General features: G+C 35.4%; 1 protein-coding gene across 3 annotated transcripts; it reads left to right on the top strand.

The window, feature by feature from the left end:
• The first annotated feature begins 5,358 nt into the window (after nucleotides 1-5,358).
• On the top strand, nucleotides 5,359-22,636 carry LOC116299005 (dual 3',5'-cyclic-AMP and -GMP phosphodiesterase 11). 3 transcript variants are annotated; one of them, XM_031707609.2, is made up of 23 exons: nucleotides 5,362-6,411; nucleotides 10,685-10,774; nucleotides 11,911-11,985; nucleotides 12,793-12,882; nucleotides 13,108-13,245; nucleotides 13,348-13,439; nucleotides 13,808-13,874; nucleotides 13,975-14,022; nucleotides 14,119-14,194; nucleotides 14,277-14,344; nucleotides 14,976-15,068; nucleotides 15,272-15,322; nucleotides 15,723-15,869; nucleotides 15,986-16,093; nucleotides 16,175-16,284; nucleotides 16,503-16,590; nucleotides 17,517-17,617; nucleotides 17,771-17,848; nucleotides 17,982-18,045; nucleotides 18,331-18,489; nucleotides 18,573-18,674; nucleotides 19,462-19,507; nucleotides 21,345-22,636. In XM_031707609.2, exons 1-22 carry the CDS (start codon nucleotides 5,719-5,721, stop codon nucleotides 19,489-19,491), a joined length of 2,568 nt encoding a protein of 855 aa, XP_031563469.2. In that variant the 5' UTR covers nucleotides 5,362-5,718; the 3' UTR covers nucleotides 19,492-19,507; nucleotides 21,345-22,636. The 3 variants fall into 3 exon arrangements, with proteins under 3 accessions (XP_031563471.2, XP_031563469.2, XP_031563468.2); XM_031707608.2 differs by having other exon boundaries at nucleotides 14,116-14,194; XM_031707611.2 differs by lacking the exon at nucleotides 19,462-19,507 and having other exon boundaries at nucleotides 5,359-6,411; nucleotides 14,116-14,194.
• The last annotated feature ends 25 nt before the right edge of the window (nucleotides 22,637-22,661 follow it).

Below are 22,661 nucleotides of genomic sequence, written 5' to 3'. Positions count from 1 at the left end.
ATGCATACTCAGGTATATACAAAGGTATTTTCGGGGCATGATCAACCATGCACCTTGGGTACATCAACATCGTACATCACACGGATTTTTGATAATGATGTTTTTGGGTATGCGCACAAATGCGTTTGCCCATGATCCTTTACAATATACAACTATTTCAAGTTCAAGGTTGGTGAAGGTTTTGTTGCATGCTGTTAGCTGCGTGTTGCATTTTGTTATTAATAATGTCAGCACGGAAGAAAATTTACAGGAAAAACATGAACGCAAAGTTTGGTAAAATTCCATATTGACCCACAGTGCATTTCGGACGTGGTACACGACTTGCAACGGTGCAAAGAAACCTTTACCAACCTTTTAAGAAATAGCTTCATATGCAGACGATTTAATTTATAGATTGTTGAATATCAAGATATAAAGATAAGAAAATCCTAATAACAGATTTGACAGGCACTGATAAATATATAAAATCAACAAATGTACAAACAAGCAATAACACTGACCGTTATTATAACAATGACGATGTGACTTGATTGCTTGTCAAATCATTAATGACCACCACTCGCATCTCTTGTTTACTGATAGGGCTCATCTCTCCTACTTAAGCCTTTCTCGTTTCCGTACTGAAAAACTTTTCGTGCGGCCAGCTTGATTGCTGCGATTTGGCGCACGCGGCGACGTTCCGAGGTGAAACAAAACATCAAAAAAACTAATATTAATTGTAAAACATAACTACGATAATGTCTGAACTATAAGGAAATGAAAATCGAGAATCAAACGAACAACACATTTGAGATACGAAGGTTTGACAAGTAAACTTAATGTTATTGCAGACTGCCATTATCAACTGGCGCTTTCCCATCTCAATATCAGGCAATGCCTTTTGATCGGTTGCGCCTTTTTCTCGTCGGTGGATGGATGGATTGTACCATGTCGGTATAGTATTCAGACAGATATGTTTGGATATGATCTACATGGGGGTATTCCTGGGCATTGATAGGGGAGGGCTGGTACTAAAATAAATACAGCCGGAACTGTAGCCAAATATGACATGTTACAAGCGTATATGTAATGCTGCACATCGCATTGCAAAAATGTCTTGAATGGAAACTGAGTCCACTGAAGACCGCTATCACGCAAAAATGATAATTTCCAACACACGGCTCACCGCAATACCACGTCGCCAAAATAGCGTTCGTTTACTAGCGCACAATATTACGATAAAGGATAAAATGGTTCGCAACTATTTTTACTGCACGCCACACGAAAATTTCGATCATAAGCATAGACTCTTTCACAGATCGCATGATTCTTCAGTACACGTCTTATAAATATGAAGTACACATTCAAGAAAGCTTATGATAGCCTTTTCATTAGCACTTAACCATCATGAAATACTAAGTGAATCGATATCACTTTATTAAAAGACTTGCGCGCTAAAATGCTTTCAAAGTTTTGCACTTAGAGTAATGGCATAAGTCGGCTTAACATCATGCGCACAGCAGTCCTCCACCACTGAGCATGCGCTCAACCTCTTATCGATCAGAGCTCCACAACTCCTTCATTCCCATTTATTACTGCGCATGCTCGACGAAAACATTTCGGCTCTAGGAAGGAGATTGCCTAAGCTGCCAAAAGAAAACCGAAATCAAGCATAAATTATTACGGATCGGCTGTGCTACCTTCAAAGGTAATAGTTCTGTTTAATTATGCAGTAAAAATTTGAATAAAACATAAATCATTGGCAATCTCTAAAATTATAATTATTAACACTACCTGTACATTGTATATAGAATTTATATAATATACATTGTATATAGATCTTTTTTATTACAAGTAACATATTTTTGAGCGTTTACGTACATAGTTTTTTATATTAATACGTTGTAAAGCGGTGTTAAACATAGGAATTGTCGCTATATAAAATAAAATTATTATTATTAATTATTATTATCTCGACGCTCCCGGTTTGATCGTCGTCCTTAAGAGCAAAACATGAAAGTAGATAACAATGCATAACACTTTGCATGCGATAACCATCTTCTTGCATTATTGAGCACTGAGTACCACATCAACTAAGATGGCTGGGCTGTTTAGCAGACTTCCTCTTCATCATTAGTGTTTGTGTCAGTCATGAGAGTTCCCGATGGACAATATATACAAGTGATCTGTCATGATATGATTGCACATTAATTAGTGTCAGTTTCTACCATAATATGTGGGTGGTTTTAACTAATCAAAGAGGACTATTTTCACTGACAATAAACGGTACATCACCAATCAGAGTACTGATCGTAATCTTTATATTTGTTTTTAATGAACACCTATGGAAAGAGACCACGTGACAGCACTACTTACTCGCTGTTATTGTATAGTTTGTTGATTCATAAGCCTTTTCCTTTTTACTGAATATTCATTAATATATCTATCATTTATTATATATTTATCAAAAATGAATGAGACAAAGCCGCAATTGACGAGCATGAAATAATGTAGTCATTACTCGCTCTTTAATAAGTGCGCCTCCCGCGTCGTCTTTTCTCGCCTCTTCTCTTTCATAAGTCTATCATAATTTATAGTTTTCATACCTTCAAGATCCTCAAGAGCATTGTCAATTAAAAGCTAAAAACATTGATTGGTAAATCACTGGACTCAGAAGTGTTCAACTAGAAATTACTTTCCCGAGGTTAAATAGCAAGCGTCTAATCGCACGAATTATCGTAAAGGCTTCGTGGATGTTATTCGCTTGATAAGTTACTTGTCTATCGCTTGAGGGGATTTTATAGCGTTCTTCTATTGAAATTAATGGTCTTTAGGAAAGACGGGATCCATTTGAAGATAGCAATAAAAATCTGTCATAATCCTAGAGCGCAAGTGTTACTAATCAGCGTACCTCGATAGGCTCAGTCAAATTCCCTCGAGTATCTGAGTCAGTGAGGGTAAAGTCCCAAAGATTATATTCCATTCCTACGGCGACCATTAGTGTTCATTAGCGCCCATCGCTTCGAGCACCGATACTATCTTATACTCTTGTGTTCTCTTGTGTTTTTTACTTAGGGTAATTCGGAGTTAATTTTTCGTTGAAAGTAAATTATAAGAAAAAGCTCATCCACCACTGATATATTGAAGAATATAATAATCAATAATTCAAGATTTTAAGCAATTTAAAAGCAGTAATGCACAGTGTTGTAGTACAGGAATATAATAATCAGGTGGGAGAGGGAGGGAACGGGACGGGCAGTCAAGCCGAGAGACAAAAGAAGACTACAGTCGGGATGGGAAAGTAGGGTTTAGTTTGCAAAAATGAATAGATAAAAATGATGCAGACTGTGTTCAAGATGTCTGTCCTTTCCCTTCCATTCGCTTCCCTTCCCTTCCCTTCTCTTCCTCCATTAAAACTGACAGTATAAATCGCCGTTAGTGTTGATATACTCTAGACTCTATTCAACTAGACGAGTTACCAAACAGACTCGGTTTTTTGAATGGTACCAACGGTACCGACTGTTGTATACCGAATAGACTGCAAAAGAATCAGTTTTATAGAGAAAGAATGTCTACAGAACTGTCTAGAAACACAGACAACAATACACTCAGTAATCGCATTTTTATCAGGACCTCATGGAGATTTTTAATAGTCATTTAATTCTCTTCATTTGAAAATGTTTGGTTTAAAAATCCATCAAGATGAGAAAACTAAAGAGTCATGGGACGCTGACGTCAATAGCCGATTGAATGACAATGTTGTATCTCAGTGTTAAGGTAAAGAGATCGGCTCTCCTGGCAGTTATGTTTAATTCTCACTATATAAACCTGTATACTGATATGTATGTATGGCTTTAAAAGGAATCCTCTCGCTTCTCTTTCGTAATGAATATAATACACTCCGCGTGATGCAAAAAGCTCAGTTAAAAAAGAAGATCAGTTCTCAGTCCGCGACAAAGACTCTCTTGTCTCACCTTGGTACAAGTCTCTCAATACTTCTTTGATTCTCTGAGTTTGATCCTGCAGTGAGTCTCATAAACAGCGTTCCACTTCCCATTGTGTGAGAACCCTCAATAATGTGTGAATCATTTTCAAACATATACAAACAATTGTCTAATTAATCTTCAATTGATTCAAGGGTGCATTTTTAATAAAATTGATTGCGTACTGTGGAAGGTAGACTTTCGCAAAGTCCGCCGCCCGCTTTGTTTTTTTTTTTACTGGGCGCACGAATCATCCATCATAAAGTTAGTGCAAATTCGAGACAAAAAATCGTTCTTTATTCAATCATTTTATCGTAAATCTTATAACAAACAGTATTTATCTGAACTAGTTTTGTCAATTAGACGACTACACGGCTGCAGATTGACCAGATTCTCCAGAATATGGCGCGTTGCCATTGGAAACCACCACTGAGTCAAACTAAGCTTATAAATCCTGCTTAAATAGACGATTAGGTCAAATTATTAGTAGAAGATTGGTCTGAACAGCTTGTAATTAGGAGTTACATAAAGAAGAATAACAAGACTGAACTGTGATCTTTTTGAACTTTTAAAAAGCGCAAAAATCATTAGGTAAATCCATCGCATATATAACGCCTCTAATAAACCTTACGTATACCTTGCTATAAGAGCATCCTACCGTTGTATTTCTGACTATTGCTTTGTCGTCATTGAATAATCTTCGCATTATTTTGCCACTGAAGTGTGGGTTTGTGTCAAACACATTTCAAGTTTTCAATTATTATTCTGGACCGAATGACTGCTCCATAAGCGTCCAATTTCCTTTTCTTCCCGACCTTTTTCGTTCCGTTGGTTTTACAGTTAATATTTTGCGGCATCACATGGGGAAGGGTCTTGAAGACGTCATTTATTTTGTTATTGCGACTAATTAATATAAATTAACTATAAGTTGTTTTCTTTCTTCTTCCATCCAAATCCTACCTTTTTCACGCTTGATATGAGTAAAACTATCAAAACACCCTATTTCCTCCACTTCTGGGTATATATGCTTTGACTTCATCAGTGAAGTATCTTTGCATGTCTTGTTATTTGTTTTCCCATAACGCACTTTGGGTTTAATAGTCTCTATAGCCCCTATAGCATCTTTATTCAGTTCTAATATGTTAAACTGTTCAGATTCAGCTTGCAAACTGTGTCCGGTATATGATGTGTTCCGGTGTATTCTCGGCTCTTAGGATTTTTGAATCAGCCACTCAGGCACCAATCAATAGACATTCACGGAATAATAAAAAAAGGTGCCCATTATTTAAATCTCTGGTGTACGTATATAATAACAAACACCCATACGATCTTTCATTTTTCTCTTTCAGTTTTTAATCTCCCATTTTTTTAAATTTCCCGCCTTGGAGTTTTCGCTAAATCCGCCTTGCACACTAAGAGGCCTTCCCTGTGTGAGCAATCCTCGTTTGTTGTCAAAGACCAAGATCTTCTCTGCAAACAGTATTTTGCCTAGAGTTAAATGAAATTGTGTCCTCTGAGGAAAAAACTGCCAAGATAGCGGTATATGAAGGAAAACTCAACGAGCTATCCTTCTCAATGGACGACAAATTCCATCCGGTAAGCCAATCGAGTGTGTGCGAGGAGCTGTCAATCAAGTTAAACAATTGGTTGTCAGGTTGAGCAGTATGTTCGGTATCAACAGTACTCGATCATCCAGCCAGTAGAGTGTGTGTGAATCATCATGCTGGTCATTTGAAGGCTTACTTACTCTACCAATATGGCGAATTGCTGTACTAAAAACGAACAGTCGGATAATTTAACGATAAACTTAGAGGGAGATAATACTGGGCATCTAATAGAAACCTGGTTGGATGAGCATCCGGAGTTCGTTCAGTCGTACTTCGCCAGGAAAGCGAATCGTACCTTGATTGATTCATGGCTTCATTCGCGGTCTCATGTACGGACTCCGAGTGGAACTCCGCCGCCTTCGGGGAGTTCTACACCAGCAAGAAAGATTTCAGCTTCAGAATTCGAAGGGAGAGGAATTCTGAAACCAATAATAAGTCTTGTCGATGGACAACCAAGCTTTCTTTCTCCAAATGAACCCATAAGAACACGTTCACCTCATAGGAACCGCAAGTCTCGCTTGGAGTTACAACAGCTCGACGAGAAAGAAGTACTCATGGAGCTTGTAAAGGATATAGCAAACGATTTAGACGTTCAAAGCCTTTGTCATAAAATTCTACAGAATGTTAGTTTACTTGTAAATGGTGATCGATGCTCGCTTTTTCTAGTCCAAGGCCCTAAAGAAGGGCCTCGATATCTGGTGTCAAAAGTATTCGACGTTAATGCCGAGTCTAAACTTGAAGATGTACAGGAGCTTGAAGAAATACGAATACCACTAGGAACTGGAATTGTTGGTTATGTTGCAGAAACTGGAGAAGCAGTCAACATTGCAAACGCATACGAGGTAGGTCTAACAAATAAATAGCTCTTTATTCCAACGAAAAGGTCGTTCCTCATTTAGTGATTACGACGCTTACTCGATCAATCTACAACAAATTTCTAAGGTCAGATTGCGAGTTTTTAATGCAGTCTAGATCTAAGATAAATTTTCAAAGACAAAAGACATCAGTAAGTGTCTTTATAAAATAAACATTTAATATGTGTTTGGTTCAGCGTGAACGCTATGCGAGGAATTGCGTTTGACTGGGAAAGCTTTGGGTCATCACTTTTGATGGCAAAAAAGTCATCCTTTGAATCGATTAAGGGCAGAGTAGTCGACTTATTCCTATTACTATAACTAATATAATGTGGTTGTGCCATATATTAGAGCTTAGAATCTATGGCTCCAAGTTCTCATTCAATAATATTGACAAAACCTCCCGTCCATCTTCGTAAAGGGTTGAAATCACAAGTCAATCTTCTGCTATGACTATTAGATATAGACTATATACACTTTATGTTTTCATCTTCAAATTTGTCTGTAAAACTTAAGGGGCCAGAAATGTCAAGCACTTTATCGTGTTTACGGCGATGGAAAGTTGCTTTTAAGCTGTTGTATAAGGGTGTTCAAATGGAAATTCAAATTTTGGTTGTATTCGTTTGTTATAATTTTTTTTGAGGCGAGCTTGCTTTGAGTTGTCTTCTGTAACCTAATGAATTCACAGCCCAGAAAAGCCACTACACTCTATCATAAAAATGAATTACACGATCTATTTTTATAAACCCAGAGTGCTATTATTGACTAATTCAAAATATCGGAGTTAAAAAGCCATTTGATGATGAAAAAAGTGTGTCGTATATAGTGTTTAGTAGAGCCAATTCGACTTGGTTGGGCTGAAGGATTTGAGGCAGTATTATTGAATTATCTTCATAATCACACTTTATGAGGCGTTCATGGGGATTTCTAGCAAATCCATTGATATTCAGTTGTATTATCTCACATGAGATAGAAATCATACTTATATCGCTCTCCTTTCCAATTACTTCATTGCACAACATGTTCATTTGCGAAAGATAATCAAATCCTACTAGTTCTAGTAGAATATGAAAGTCATGCATTATTACGTCTGGAAATGCGTGACCCGTTCAAAATCTATCCTGAGTGATTCTCCTTCTGTTCCTAAATATCCAACTCCTGATGTAAACATATTCGCCCTGTTTGTGTTTAGAACTCGAATTAACCTATGCCATGATAATTACTCTTATATTTTAGTAAAAATGTCTTGACTGTGTTATTAAATCCAACGTTGTTTGCCTAACCACATTGTTCTGAATGTACATTTTATTTTGACTCAGCTGTTGACAAATGTCTATTGGAACACCGAGTGACGAAATCTTGTTTCAGCGCGAAGTACAGATCATTTTTCACGTCTCATTATGGTGAAAGTACAGCCCTAAACACTCATAACATATTGAAAAATATTATGTACAACCAAAATGGAAATCAGTTCAAAAACAAACAACTGATCCTTAGCACAATCGAACAGTAAATCGTGTTGTACGAACTTGTAAAGGTATTTTAATTTGCAATCATTTTTTTTGGCCTGCTACTCCACAGTGTAGAAAAAGAATACACATCTTTTTTGGCTATTTCAAGTCTAATTTTGAAATAATAGACAATATAAGAAAACCATTTGTGACAAGCTTTATTGAAATTAATTTTTGAAATTAGATTAACTTGAATATTCATAACAGATTGCATATTAAATGAATTCCAAGGTCTATCTAGCTAGCTTTCCCTTATTTCAACATCCTGGAGTCATTCTAATAACTGTTGTTGAATGACACATATGTTAGTTAGTCAAGATGCACTTGTGATTGGATTGAGGACTCTTAATTCCAAGTTCTCTGCACTGTCACTATATTATATATTGTATTACATTTAGTTCTGTACTATTCTGTGGAGGGAGCAGAATTTGATATTAAAAGACGGAAGAAAGAGACAGGTGCAAAAGTCTTTTAAATATTCAAATACACTCTGTACAGTGAAATGATATTTTATTAATCTAATGCATAGAAATGATAAGTTATCCCAAGAGTTTTTATCTCTAGTATGCTTTGTTTATTTATGTCTTTCAGCTCCATTAAGTCTTGCCTATTGTAGCTATTGTTTATGATCTTAGAAACCTGTCCGTTTTTGTGTTTATCTTTACAAGTTTTCACTTCAAATCTAGGTTATGACAGTACTATATATTGCTTCATCAATTCTGTGCATAATAGTATTATGACTAGCTGTTACTTTAGACAGGAAATAATGTCCTCCTTAAGCAAAGCACACACTTCTACCTAGTTTTGGTCTTGTCGTAATTGATGTATTACTTTATTATAGTACATTTAAAATTAGGCTAGTTATGCAAATTTTCCTACTGCTTTTATCAATTATATATATTTGAAAACCTCATCAAGGACAGTTCATAAATTTTTTTTTTTTTTTTTTGAAAAAAAAAGAGGTTATTTATAAATAAATAATCACAAGTTTTTGAACCATTAGGTAGACTATTTCAAAAATATGTTATTACATGGGTTTAGTGTATGTAAAATAAGTATACATAGGCTAACACTTTTCCTGGAATTTGACATCCACGTGTGATGACTTTGAAGTGTTTTTGTAAAAAGGGACCAATTATTTTTCCTGGTCACAAGTCTACTAAATCAACCTGGAAACTAGAAAGTATGATAATGGCAATATATTAAATTGATAGACTAGTTGCCATCAACTTCATTTACACTAAAATATTCTTCTTCTTATAAATAAACATTAATTCTTACTTTTTTCTTGTCATTTATCTGGCTGTCTTTCATCTTTTTTTATGCTTCTCTTTCTGTCTTTCATTTTTCTCTATTTCCCCCTTTTTATGTTTTTTTAAAGATTGGTTTTTAGCAAATGGGTTATTATATAGTTTCCTGGTTGGTGGTCTTGATGTTTGACAGTCTTGATATTCCTTGTCTCATAGTCGATAAGAACCATCATTAAAAGTAATCGATGACATGAAAACTTTGCCAACAAACAAGGACAGGATTTTTGATTGATTTGCTTCTAAGTAAATCCATCAATCTTTTGTGGAGATAATTTCATGGTAAGATGGTTAAAGCTTTTCATCTTTTGTTTTCATTATCAGTGATTATCAATGTTATTTCCTTTTGCACAGGAATTAGGAAAATATTTTGACACTGTGGTAAATGCTGAAACCATTTTTTAGATATATATTTTTATCGTGTATATTTTTTTAGGTTTTGTACTGTCACAATGTTTTGTTAGTTAATTATTCACACGTAATTCTAGATTCAAAAGTTGATCAGTTTAGTACATGTAATAGTCAAGTGGCCTTTTAGGTTTGGGAAGCCATAAGGGTTACATTTACAAGGCTCTTGTCATTTGAACTTGAATAATATTGTATCTTTCCAATAATTACAACCATAGTATCAAATGTAGTGACATGAATAATGATTATTCATTATTTCCAATGTTATTCTAACAGTAATTTATTTATTTATTTGATGATTTGCCAAATGCAGGTAATTTACAAAACAACATTAAGTAAGTCCCACATTGTAAATCACCCAAATAATAATACTGCAATATTAAACCAGCTGTTTGTATAGTTTCATTTAGGCATGTGTTCAGGTTATAATTGTCTTTATATATAATTGTCGTAGTATTTATTTAAGATCAATCTAAATAACAGGGCTTACTTTGGGTCCATGGCCTTTACTCTATATATACCTTTGTTATTTGTTTGACTTTTGTGACCCCTCTCTATAAACTACTTAAGCTCATCCAAATATAGCCATTGTATGTTGGTAGAGAAATATGATCCTGGCCAGTAATGATTGTCAAACTCTTATCCATATGTTTTCTGTTGCCTGGTCAAAGCAAGTGCAAACAGTCCTTTCTTGTTTTAATAGTTTGTTTTTCAAACTTTGTAAAACCATTAAACTCCTTTTGTTTTGAAGACCTTTTTTGTTGTTGCTACAAGGCATTTTTGAATTTTGATAGCTCAATGTTGAAGTCAAATATTTTTGGTTGTCTTTGTAATATAACTCATAATATAATATATGAGCTATAAATTGAATAATCAAAATAGCTGTTAATTGTTATGATGATAGCCCATAGGATTATAGCCACCTAATGGCATCTACTTGGGTTCATATCAAAGGACATTATTCATTTAATAGTTTGAAGTCCTTACAAGATGGTCCTATTAAACTAAACACATCAATATTCTTTTATCTTTCAGGATGCTAGGTTTAATAAAGAAATTGACAAGAAAACAGGATATAAAACTAGAAGTATTTTATGCATGCCAATCAAGGATCATGACGGAGAGGTAGTAAAGTGATCTTGTTAATCATTTGATCTCATCATATTCAATTTCACCTATGTATTTTACTGAATGTAGCAAGCAAAGAGATCATGTATCATAGTAATTAGAGGAACATATATACGAGTTATAGGGCACAACAAACTACAACATACAAGCACGTTGAAATACTTTCTCACTTCTTTTATATAACTTAATAAGACACAAAAAGGACAGTCTAATACTCCATTCACGCCTAAACATGTTTAGTTAAACTGTGTTTCAATTAGGAAAAAAATGAGAAACTAGAAACCTACAATATAATGAAACTTTCTAAAATATTATCAGAGCAAGACAAATGATAGCTTACATGCATTATTTTACCAAAGATTGTGCAGTGCTCATAGATAGTTTTTCATACCTGTTTAGTTAAACCACTTTAAAACATGTTTAAGCCTTGGTGTGAATGAGGTATATGATTGAACTAAATTTTCGGCTACATTTCTTTTATGCAAAGTCTTTTCTTACTAATCCAATTTTATCGATAATTGAAATATTTAGGAACTAATTTAATTAATGCAAAAAAAGTATAATATGCTTGAGGGGATAAAGATGAATGATAGATGAAGATATCAGTCATCCTGATAAAAATAATGGACCTTAATATTTCATTGCATTCTTGAATTTTTTTTTTTTTAAGTGAAAAAGCAAATTGCTCAATCTCTAAAGGCTCCCGTTAAGCTTTCAACACTAAGCTAATTTTTTTGGAGGAAAACCTGATAATTTGTGGGAAAATACTTGAAGCACAGGAGAGAACCAACACACAACTCTACTCGAAAAAGAGACCATTCATTGGACTTTGATATTTGATGAAATATTTGAAAACATCTTTCTTTAACCTTTTCAGCTGTATATGAGCTGTATATGACCTGATATTATATGCCACTAAACCAACCAGTTCAAAATAGCCTTTGCTGACTGCCATTATTGGATAATTAAAATAGTCTGCAAAAGAAAATGTCAATAATCTACCAATAAATCAAACAAAGATTTCAACAACCTGATAAAAAGAATTTTAGACACATTTTAGACATTTTTCACATACATTTCTTTATTTAGAGAGATTTTTTTATCTAAGCCATTGACCTAATACCACATTATAGGTGATCGGAGTTGCACAGGTCATCAACAAGACAGACAATGACTCAAGTCAAGCTTTTACACAAGAAGATGAAAAGGTAATCATTGTTCCTGTTTTTGGCTAAAGTCGTAACTATAAAATATTCCTTCAGCAAGGTAAATACCCCGGGGGGGGGGGGGGGGGACTCCGGGGAAAAAGTACCGGGGATGCTCGTCGTATCTCTTAGGGGTAAAAATTCACGATTTGGTATCTTTTAGGGTGTTAAATGCGAATTTTTGAAAATCAGCATTTTCTGGTGTCTCTTAGGGTGTCGGAAAAGGAAAGATGCGCTGCATCGATATGGCTTATCCTAGGCACTTTTAATTCAATATTATTTGTTGTGGTATCTCTTAGGGGTTAAAAATCATTCAGCCACGCCCTTTTTTAAAGACTTCCGGTATCTTTTAGGGGTCTTTTTGAAAATTTCCGACGAGCATCCCCGGTACTTTTTTCCCGGGCTCAACCCCCCCTGCCCCCGGGGTAAATACAGACATATGGGAAGGGGGTTAGGGCAAGTGAGAAAGAAGGTGTCTAGGAACTTTTTTCTCTGTTGTCTTAAGATTGTAACTATGCCAAATTTCTTACTCTATCTAGTGCAGGGGGTGCAGGGCACCTAGCAATGTCAAAACCACTACCCAGATATTGTTACCCTATTGTCGGTTTCCCCTGGGTAGTGCCCCACCCCCTGGGGCTTCATATAGATAGGTATCTCTAAGTTAACTTCAAGTTTAGTACATTGAAAAAGAAATATATTGTTTGTTTTAAGATGTGAAAGGAAATCTCTCTCAAAAAGTACATATACTCTCTCGAACAGTACATATACTTTGAATGCACTTTTGTACTCATGCAAAGTTTTATTTTTCAGATTTTTTCCAAGTATTTAGTTTTTTGTGGAATAGGAATCAATAATGCAGAGTTATATGAAAGAGCACAGTTAGAAATCAGAAGAAATCAGGTAAAAATATTCTTGCTAGTTAGCGTTCTAAAGATAAATGAAAATAAAAAATAAAACCAGTTTATTGGTATTATAGTGTGAATGGAGATCTATGAGATGTTGATGAGAGGCAATGAATTAGCAGCATATGACACTGGTTCTTCCCTAATATATTATATACTTGGTACTAATATACCAGTTAAATCTTAGGCCAAAATTATTGACCATGTCAAGTTTTGATTGCAGGTGTTACTGGACCTGGCAAGGACGATATTTGAAGAGCAGACGTCATTGCATAATATTGTTCATAAAATCATGATGATTACACAGACATTGTTACAGTGTGAAAGATGTTCTGTGCTACTAGTAGATCCCACATCAAAGGTACCAAAGCAGCTGTCAAATTATGTACATTAAATCATTTTAACTTGTTCGATGGGCTCAAACAGGAGATTTTGCTGATATATTACTTTCTCATTGTTTTAGACTCTGTTCTCACAGGCCTTTGATTTAGAAGCCAAGGATTATGTACAAAATGATGTTTCTGATAAATCAGTGACAGTGAAACAGAGATCCTGGTTTGTACATCTTAGTAATGATTATTAATACGTCTGATATTATTAATACGAACGATATCACATAAGCTTTTATGGGAAGATATGTGTTTCTCTTGGGGGGTGGGGTAAGGGAAATTCACGGCAAGCTTTTTAAAAATGATTTTTGATTTTTGATTTTTTTAAAAATGGTTTTAGTCCTAACCCTTTCACTCAGTAAGAAATTCATGGCCCTCCTATTAAGTCAGCAAGGAAAAGCTTAGATCAAAATAAAAAGGTGTCACCCTCCACAAAACCACCACCCACCCCCCTCCCCCTCCCCCCCATTAAAATAATGAGCTTCCCTAAATAGTGTTAGTAGGGTCATTGATTTTTATTTTTTATTTCAACAGTAGTAACAAACGAGTTGAGTTTCCAATCAACATTGGTATTACTGGATATGTTGCCACAACTGGACAGGTAAATATTACCAGGATAAATGTCAATCCATGTGGGATCCTTGTGTTATTGAGCTACCACAGGGATCCCAGATCAACAAGTTTGATTTCTTTTTTTGCAGACATTAAACATACCAGATGCATATGCAGATAGTAGATTTGATCCCTCAGTAAGTAGATAAAGCATTATTTTTAAGAGCTGATTTTAACATTGTAAAAATCCGTTTTTAATATGAATTGTTTTTGTTTATTTTGTACTGTTGAAGGTGGATGAAGCCTCTGGTTTTAAAACCAAAACGATACTGTGTATGCCGATTAAGAATGGTTCTGGAGAGATTATAGGTATCATAATATATCATTAAAATATGTATGTCTGGGATTTATTCGCATTAGTTCTCATACTAATCACGGTACTTTTCTCCAGGAGTTGTCCAACTGTTAAATAAAGTGGATGGTACAGCATTCAATAAAAACGATGAGAATTTGTTTGAGGTTAGTTGTACTGCTTTTGATTTGATGTAATGATCTACAAAAGTTTATAGGTAGTTATATTACAAGGAAGTGTGAATGGGACATACTCATAGACGTTATATTCCTAAACCTGGGTAGCTAGGTTGTATACACAAATGGGCAAAATGTGATTATCAGAAAAGGCTTTAGCACTCTTTTCATTGCTACACGCTGATCGAGACAACAGTCGTGACAGGGAAATTGGGCAATACATTTCTGTCAATGAAATAAATTCATCGGTACCTTTATGTTATCTGATTGGCGGCAATGTATTGCCCTATATCCCTGTTGCAACTGTTGTCTTGATCAGCATGTAGCAGTGAAAAGAGTTCAATTTGTAGTTCCAGAAAATATTTATTCCCCCAACACGGAGAGAATTTGTAAAAGAACCCCCCTACCCCTACTTCCAGTTTTCTTCCATACAAACTCTGTAATTTAGTTTTGTTCTTTCTTTGACCCCCCCTCCCCTCCAGAATTTCCAATTTTCTCTGTGGATGGGGTATGAATATTTTCTGGAACCACATAATAGCGTTATTCAAATGTCAATGATTTTGATAATCTCACTTGTGTTGGTGAAAACCCTGATGTTTAATGATCATCTCTTACTTGACAGGCCTTTGCAATCTTCTGTGGTATGGCAATACACAGCACTGTAATGTATGAGAATGTGAACAAGGCAATGGCCAAAAGGAAGGTGGCTCTTGAGGTAAGAACAGCTTGGTGTGATCAGACTATAGAGCCTTTGCATTATCATGAGGTAGCAGTCGTGACAGATGGCATGACAAGTCTTTTTTTTTAATTCTTTCTGGTGTAATGTTTTGGTAGGTTGTTGGTGGGTTATCGGTAGGTCGTTAGTTGGTTGGTATTAGTATTGTTGCCATAAATTGATAGATAACTCTCTTTCTATAGGTTTTGTCTTACCATGCTGCCTCTCCCATAGAAGATGCGATACAACTCAAAGTAAGTGTTTGGTGACTTTGAAATATCATATTTTATTATATAATTACCAATGAAATATCTATTTTTCTCTATTTCGAAAAATTGATATCTTCACATGTGAAAATAACATGTTATTTCAAAAATACACGGAAAGAATTGCCTGAAAAAGCCAAAACATACTTCATTGATAATTATATAATAAACAGAATATTACATGGCCTGCTTGGAGATACGAAATTTATCTTCTCGTGTTGAAAATCTCTCACTCGTTCGCTGTGCTCACTTGTGAGAGATCTTTTCCACACTCGAAGATAAATTTCGTATCTCCACGCGTCCATGTAATATCCTTTATATATGTTGATACATTTGAACTACTAAAGTAGCTTATGACACGCAATACTAACACTAATTCTGTTTGCAGGAGCAATCTCTTCCAAGTATTAATACGCTACGTCTTACAGATTTTACATTTGATGACAATATAATTAGTGATGAGGATACATTGAAAGGTGTCCTGGCCATGTTCACAGACCTGCAAATAGTTCAGACGTTACATGTAGATTATCAGGTATATATATATATCTTAATGTTATTAGTTTAACTTGAAAGAAGTTTTCAGTCATCTTCTAACTTTGTGCTGATAATCTACTTTATCCTCTAAAGTATTCGTTTTATATTTTTCAGGTTCTGTGTAGATTTGTTCTGACAGTCCGCAAGAATTACAGACCAGTAATGTACCACAACTGGCGACATGCATTCAATGTAGCACAGACCATGTATGCCATGCTGAAGGTGATTAGAATCAAATATACTAGCCTACGTACCTAGTAGTATAAACTGTGTTAGTTATATGGTTTGTTCTTGCCTGTACAGAGGGAATCCATTGGGCCGCATTTCTCATATGTTGAGCAGTTTGCCTTAATTGTAGCATGTTTATGCCATGATCTTGATCATAGAGGAACAAACAACTCATTTCAAATCAAGTAAGTCAATTACTCTCTTAGCAACTCCTATATTTTATTTTAGAAATCTCAAAACTGTAATACAGGTGATACCGGTGAGGTTAATGTTTATAACTGATGTACAGTTTTGATTGTGTGAAGCAATGAGCTTCTAACTATACGGCAAATTAACAAATTCTATGATAATGTTGAGGGTTTGTCATATGAGATATGTGAGTTCTTGTTGTTGTGGTCAACAGAAGTGCAACTCCATTAGCCCAGCTTTATTCCACATCTACCATGGAACACCACCACTTTGATCAGTGTATCATGATTCTAAATAGTCAGGTATGTCACAGGTTGTTAAATTACATTATAAAATACCTGTTATGAATCTCGTGTTCTGATTGGTGGGAAACGAGTGTATTATGAGAGCATCCAAAATAATGGTTACTCCAGGGGCGGCAGGAACCAGGGGGGCCGGGGGGGGGGGGGGGCATGTGCCCCCCTACGAAATTTTTTGGGGTGGCCTGGCCCCCACAAAATATTGGTTCTCAGTCATAATTTTACGGCGCATGCATCTGCAGTCAAGCAAAACAATGAACATTATCACATAGCGTTAAATATAATATTTCAGTGCCCCCCCAAAGATTTTCAGCTTCCGCTGCTCCTGCACTCTATTTTTCATAAGAGAATGTATTTTGTAAGAGAATTAAAAAATTTGCTTCCTTTGCTGTGTATAGTTATAAAGCACTTGGGATCTGCTATGCGCCATGCTTCTTTCTAACTCTTTGTGTCTTTTGCTTCTTTATTATGCCTCTGTTTACTAATAAAGAAATAGAAAATGTGCGCATGTTGTGTGCAGTTATAAAGCATGCAGGGGTTGGTAGAACGCATAGCGGAGTGCTTCATGACACTTCTTGAGTGATCTGCCAATCCCCAAGTGCTTTATAATTCCACACAGCACAGCAAGCAAGTTTTTTATTTCTTTTATAAAATACAAATTACATGAATTACGAAGCTGAAAGTGCTCAGCGTGCTGTGTGCTCTCATAAAGCATGCACTCCCAACCAATCAGAATGCAAGATTTAGAGCAGTTCTTTTATAATAATGCTTAAGAAGAAACCAGAGACTAAAGGTAATGATTAATAATCTGAAATGTGAAAACATAATGTCCAAACAAGCTGAAGAGGTTCATTCAAGACTATTATCACATTCTTTCCTAGACTCACTTTTTCTATATACTTGTTTTCATTGTCTGAACATTATTTTAGGGCAATGATATATTTGGCACATTATCCGCTGAAGAATACAACTCCATCATTAAAATACTTGAAGCAAGCATTATAGCAACAGATCTGGCTCTGTACTTCCAGTAAGTAGAATATATCTTGCCTTTAAGGTCTCTGGGATACCTAATAATGAAGGGAAGGGTAAGGAATAGAACTAAACGATGGAAAGAGAAATGAAATGGCATTTTTAAGGAAAAATTCTGAATTCTAGGACTTCAAATGTACTTATATTGCAGGAGAAGGGGTGAATTTTTCAAGAAAGTAGAATCCAAACAGATCAGATGGGATGAGGATACTAACAAAGATCTCATCAGGTACACGGTTATTGCTCGTCTTAAAGTACTCTTTATTGCTTTCCTTTATTCAGGTTTTTTTTTGTGGCTGTTTGTGCCTACTTTCATTGATTTATTTTTTTGAGTTTAACATTGACACAATATTTATCAACAGGGCAATGTTAATGACAGCATGTGACTTATCAGCCATCACTAAACCATGGCTTGTCCAGAAAAGGGTAAGAAATGATAATATGAATATGAATGTCGTGTTGCTGTTGCTATCAGAAGGTTTCACATGATAGTGGCTGGGAAATCACTTTATTTGGCGGATTGCTTTTGGGTCAAATGCCACTAGGTCAATGTTCAAAAGCAGTATTGGGTCACTTGTTTAGGGTGTTCATTTTGATCTCTTTGCATTCATATCTTAAATAATATATCGTTGTTTAGACAGAATATTGTTTATGGTTTTAATCTATTATGAGTATAAATTCATGTTTGATATTTTGCTGTTCATTTTTTAGACGGCTCATTTGGTTGCTGAAGAATTCTTTCAGCAAGGTGACCTGGAACAAAAAGAACTTCATTCAACACCACCTCCAACAATGGACAGGCGTAAGAAAGATGAACTACCACAGATGCAAGTTGGTTTTATTGATGCAGTCTGTCTACCCCTTTATAAGGTGCGTCACTAGACACTCTCTTCACACCATGTTAGGAACTAGAGGGACTGCTAACTAAATCCTCATACTGATTGACCTCCTAGGCATTAGCTGACTTTGACAAAAGTTTAGCTCCACTAAAAGATGGTTGTCGTGAGAACAGAAGACACTGGCAAAAGATGGCAGAGGATCACAAGGCCAGAGAGGTATGGGACATGATGCTTGTTGCATGGGAAGTCTTACTTTAATAGTTAATCATACTTAGCTTGATGCTGGCTTGTGGTTAGTATCTCAGGGGCAGATCTAGGGGAGGGGTGCATGGGTAGTACATTCCCCTATTCTCAATCAACCAATAATGCTCTAACTCTAAATAATACTCATATCAAACAGGTTAAGGAGTCTTTGTTACTTTTGAAAATGCCAATGTATTTGTTGAATGAGAGAGTATTTCTGCATTTAAGACTCAGTTTCTTTAGGGATTATGTTATACAGTATAATGTAGAACCTTTCTCTTGTATTCTTGCATACTTCTGACATCAGCTCAGTGTTTAGTCTGTCCCAACTCATCAGTGAATAATTCTTGTTTACTCTACTCAAATTTTTGATCAGTAACCTTATGAATTGTAGATCAGTATTATTAACCTGGATGATATCTCCCAAAGTGTTTTTAGGGGGGAGGGGAGGGGGGTAGTTAGCATAGAAGTAACAGCTCCATAATACTCAATGATAATGCTAATTACTAGTTGTAAAATATTTGCATGATTGTATCATAACATGCACTGCATAAAGCACCAATGCATGATGAAATACCATTAATACTCACAAATATGCATGTGATGAGTTGAGTGTACATCTTGTGGGTATCATAAACAGGAATAGAGCCATTGTTATGAGTGTGCATTAATTTAATATCAGTCCATTGAGTTTATTTCATGCCTGCGCACCATTCACATTTTATGTGATTCACATCTATATTATTCTTGCTGGGCACAGATTGATTGTGTGTGGAAGAAAAGATATTAAAAACAAGGGGCCAAAGGTAAATTACTTCATCACTGTTAATCATTTATTATTTTACTAATCACTAACTTTAAAGTTACTTTTTTGGGGGAAAAGAAAAGAGCTTAATGAGCTTGCGCTGACATTTCTGATTTGCTACGTTTTATTTCTTGTTCGTGCATTCATTTTCACCAGGCAGTTATGGTATACAGTATACACTTATTACACAACATGACGACACCACTGCACCCATATGCTACAAGGAGTAATATAAGGTTTACAGACCAGTATATGCACAATGGTATACACTCATTACACCACATGACGGCACTACTGCACCCATATGCTACAAGGGGTAATATACAATTTACATGATGGCATCACTGCACCCATATGCTACAAGGACTAATATAAGGTTTACATACCAGTATATGCACAATGGTATACACTCATTACACCACATGACGACATCACTGCACCCATATGCTACAAGGACTAATATAAGGTTTACATACCAGTATATGCACAATGGTATACACTCATTACACCACATGACGACATCACTGCACCCATATGCTACAAGGACTAATATAAGGTTTACAGACCAGTATATGCACAATGGTATACACTCATTACACCACATGACGGCACCACTGCACCCATATGCTACAAGGAGTAATATACAATTACAGAACAGCACATAGATAATGTAGAACTAATGTAAAAGGAAACTTAGTGGAGTAGGTTGGAAGTAAAACTGTTGCCAGTGAAGACAACAGCAGCAGCAGTGTTGTAGTGAAACAACTACATGAACAGTGGAAAAATATATCTGAAGATGTAGCAGTAGTTTACATGGTAACTTGGTGGAAAGACCACAGCACAAAAGGAAACTGTTGCCAGTAGGTAATGACAGTGTTAACAGCAAACATAATAGGTATTATCATTAGCATCAGAAAGCAGTATTAACATAATATAAAGCAGTCATCTGCTGCAATTTGAACTTCATGGTAAACAGAACAGCTCATAATGAAAACATAAAAGAACTTTTTATAAGATAATGCCATTAGGAATGCATAATAAATATTCCAGTTAGATCATACTGTTAGGTAGAAGATTATTGATAGATTATTACATCATTAATTGTATCATCACTCTATAATCCCATATAAGCAACTATTGTATTATTTTCATATTCTCTTCCCTGTCCAAATTAAAGATTAATTTGGATCAGTTTCCATTCACATTCTTTTGAGGGAAAACTATGACTTATGGAATCAGTCTAGTATAGTTTGGAATGATATAGTTAACCTGCAAAAGGACCACATCTCTGTCCAATTTGGAAATAATTGAATTCCAAAAATTCCTCTGACTGCCAAATTATACTCGGCCTATCAGCCTCTTCCAATTCCGTAAGTCCTCAGAATTTTTTTCTTGCAATTATTTCCAAATTGGACGGCATGTAGTCCTATTACCTATACTAATAGATATCTGGAAAATATATGTGATACCAGAGGTTACTATACAAGATTATTTTTTAAACTCTCTCTCAACTTTGTAGAATGTGCTTTCAAATGATTAGATTTATCAATAATTCAATCAAGATGTTTGGTATAAGCTGGGTGTTGCTTGCTATGCAAGATCCAGGATAAGCACTTTAGTTCTCCTAAGACATTTTGCCCAGCAAGATTGTCATTATCATCATCATTATCATCAGTGGTATCACCTCAACACTGAGTATGATCAGTATCATCGTGTGTCATTTATCTCTATGGAAACAGGCATGCGTAATCCATGATGCATGTATAGACACATGGTAGTATTATAGATACATTAATAGGAGCTATACTAAAAACATTGTTAATGTGTTTATTTTCTAGGGTTGCTGTGGTACTTGATACATTAATTATTCTCGACATGATGACAGCCTAACTATGGCCATCAGAATTTCAAGGGGTGGATATATACTTTCCACTATGTAGATACTTGATAGAAATGTACATTCCGAAGCAAGTAATATTGTACAGTATACCAGTATATAAATAAGTGGTCATTATCATTTATTTCCTTTTTGTCATTTGCTTCATCAAGCGACATTCTATTATATATTATTCTTTTCCTTGACTCATATGCTGCCAGGATAATAGAGCTGAGTAAAGGCCTGATTTAAAGGTTTGCAAAATGTGCTGTATATAAGTGGCTATATACCATGCCTCAAGTGGGCTAGCAAGCATTTCTAAGAGGGGGTTCCGATTCTCGAAATGTTGAAAAATGTTATTGCCATGTAGTGTGTGCATGCAAAATATCCATATTCTAATGCAATTTGTTTTCAACCCATAACTTATAAAAGGTGTTGCTTATACCTGGAGTCATCAGACCATGTACGGCATGAATGTACGGCATGAATGTTTATGCTTCTCGGCTTAAATCATGCATTGAGTATGCACTTATATTTGGAGGATAAACTATTAAAGAAGTCAATGATGAGAGACCTAGCTGTTACCTTGGAAACAAGTCATTGATATTGATAATGTTCTGGTGGTGTAACGGTTGTAAATGAGAATGCATATATACTCATTATATTCCCATAGATTGCCATGGTGATGCTTGTTGTTACAGACATATATCACTAAAAAAAGGAATATCATAAAACGACATATCATTACTTTACCAAAACAAGAATTTAGTAATATATCATTACTGTACATTATATTATATTCACCCATCGCTGGGATGGTAAACTTTTTAAGCATTTTCTTTTCTGTGTTTGTAAACCTGTTCAAAATCTAGCCATTAAAATTAACACAAGATGATTCAAGTCACTCCGTCTGTGATCTTGAGAAATACTCCAGCATGTCAGAGGTTCTTGAGTTAAGTTTAGAGCTTGCTCAGAACTGCAAACTTTAGGTGTATCAACTCTGAACTTTCCCAAAGTCCGCCTTACTCTGTATAACTTTGTTGAAATAGAAACACTCTCATGGGATACAAGAGAGGTTAACTCAGGGCAAGTCTACTCTGGCAGCTATAAACTTGGAGAAAATAAATATCTTCAGGAACTATAGGTGTGAACAATACCAGAACCAATCTATTAACTATTCTAACCTTATTGAATACTGACCACCAGCTATGTGATTTTTAGACTCAAAACAAATAAAAGACTGTTTCATTTTAAGATCAAAGTAGTCGTATTCTTGATC

The sequence above is a fragment of the Actinia tenebrosa genome, unplaced genomic scaffold (assembly GCF_029948245.1).
Source record: "Actinia tenebrosa isolate PJP-AT-01 unplaced genomic scaffold, QUT_ActTen_1.0 PGA_scaffold6__47_contigs__length_16458017, whole genome shotgun sequence".
Lineage (NCBI taxonomy): Eukaryota > Metazoa > Cnidaria > Anthozoa > Actiniaria > Actiniidae > Actinia > Actinia tenebrosa.
This window is presented reverse-complemented; position numbering and strand designations above follow the sequence as displayed.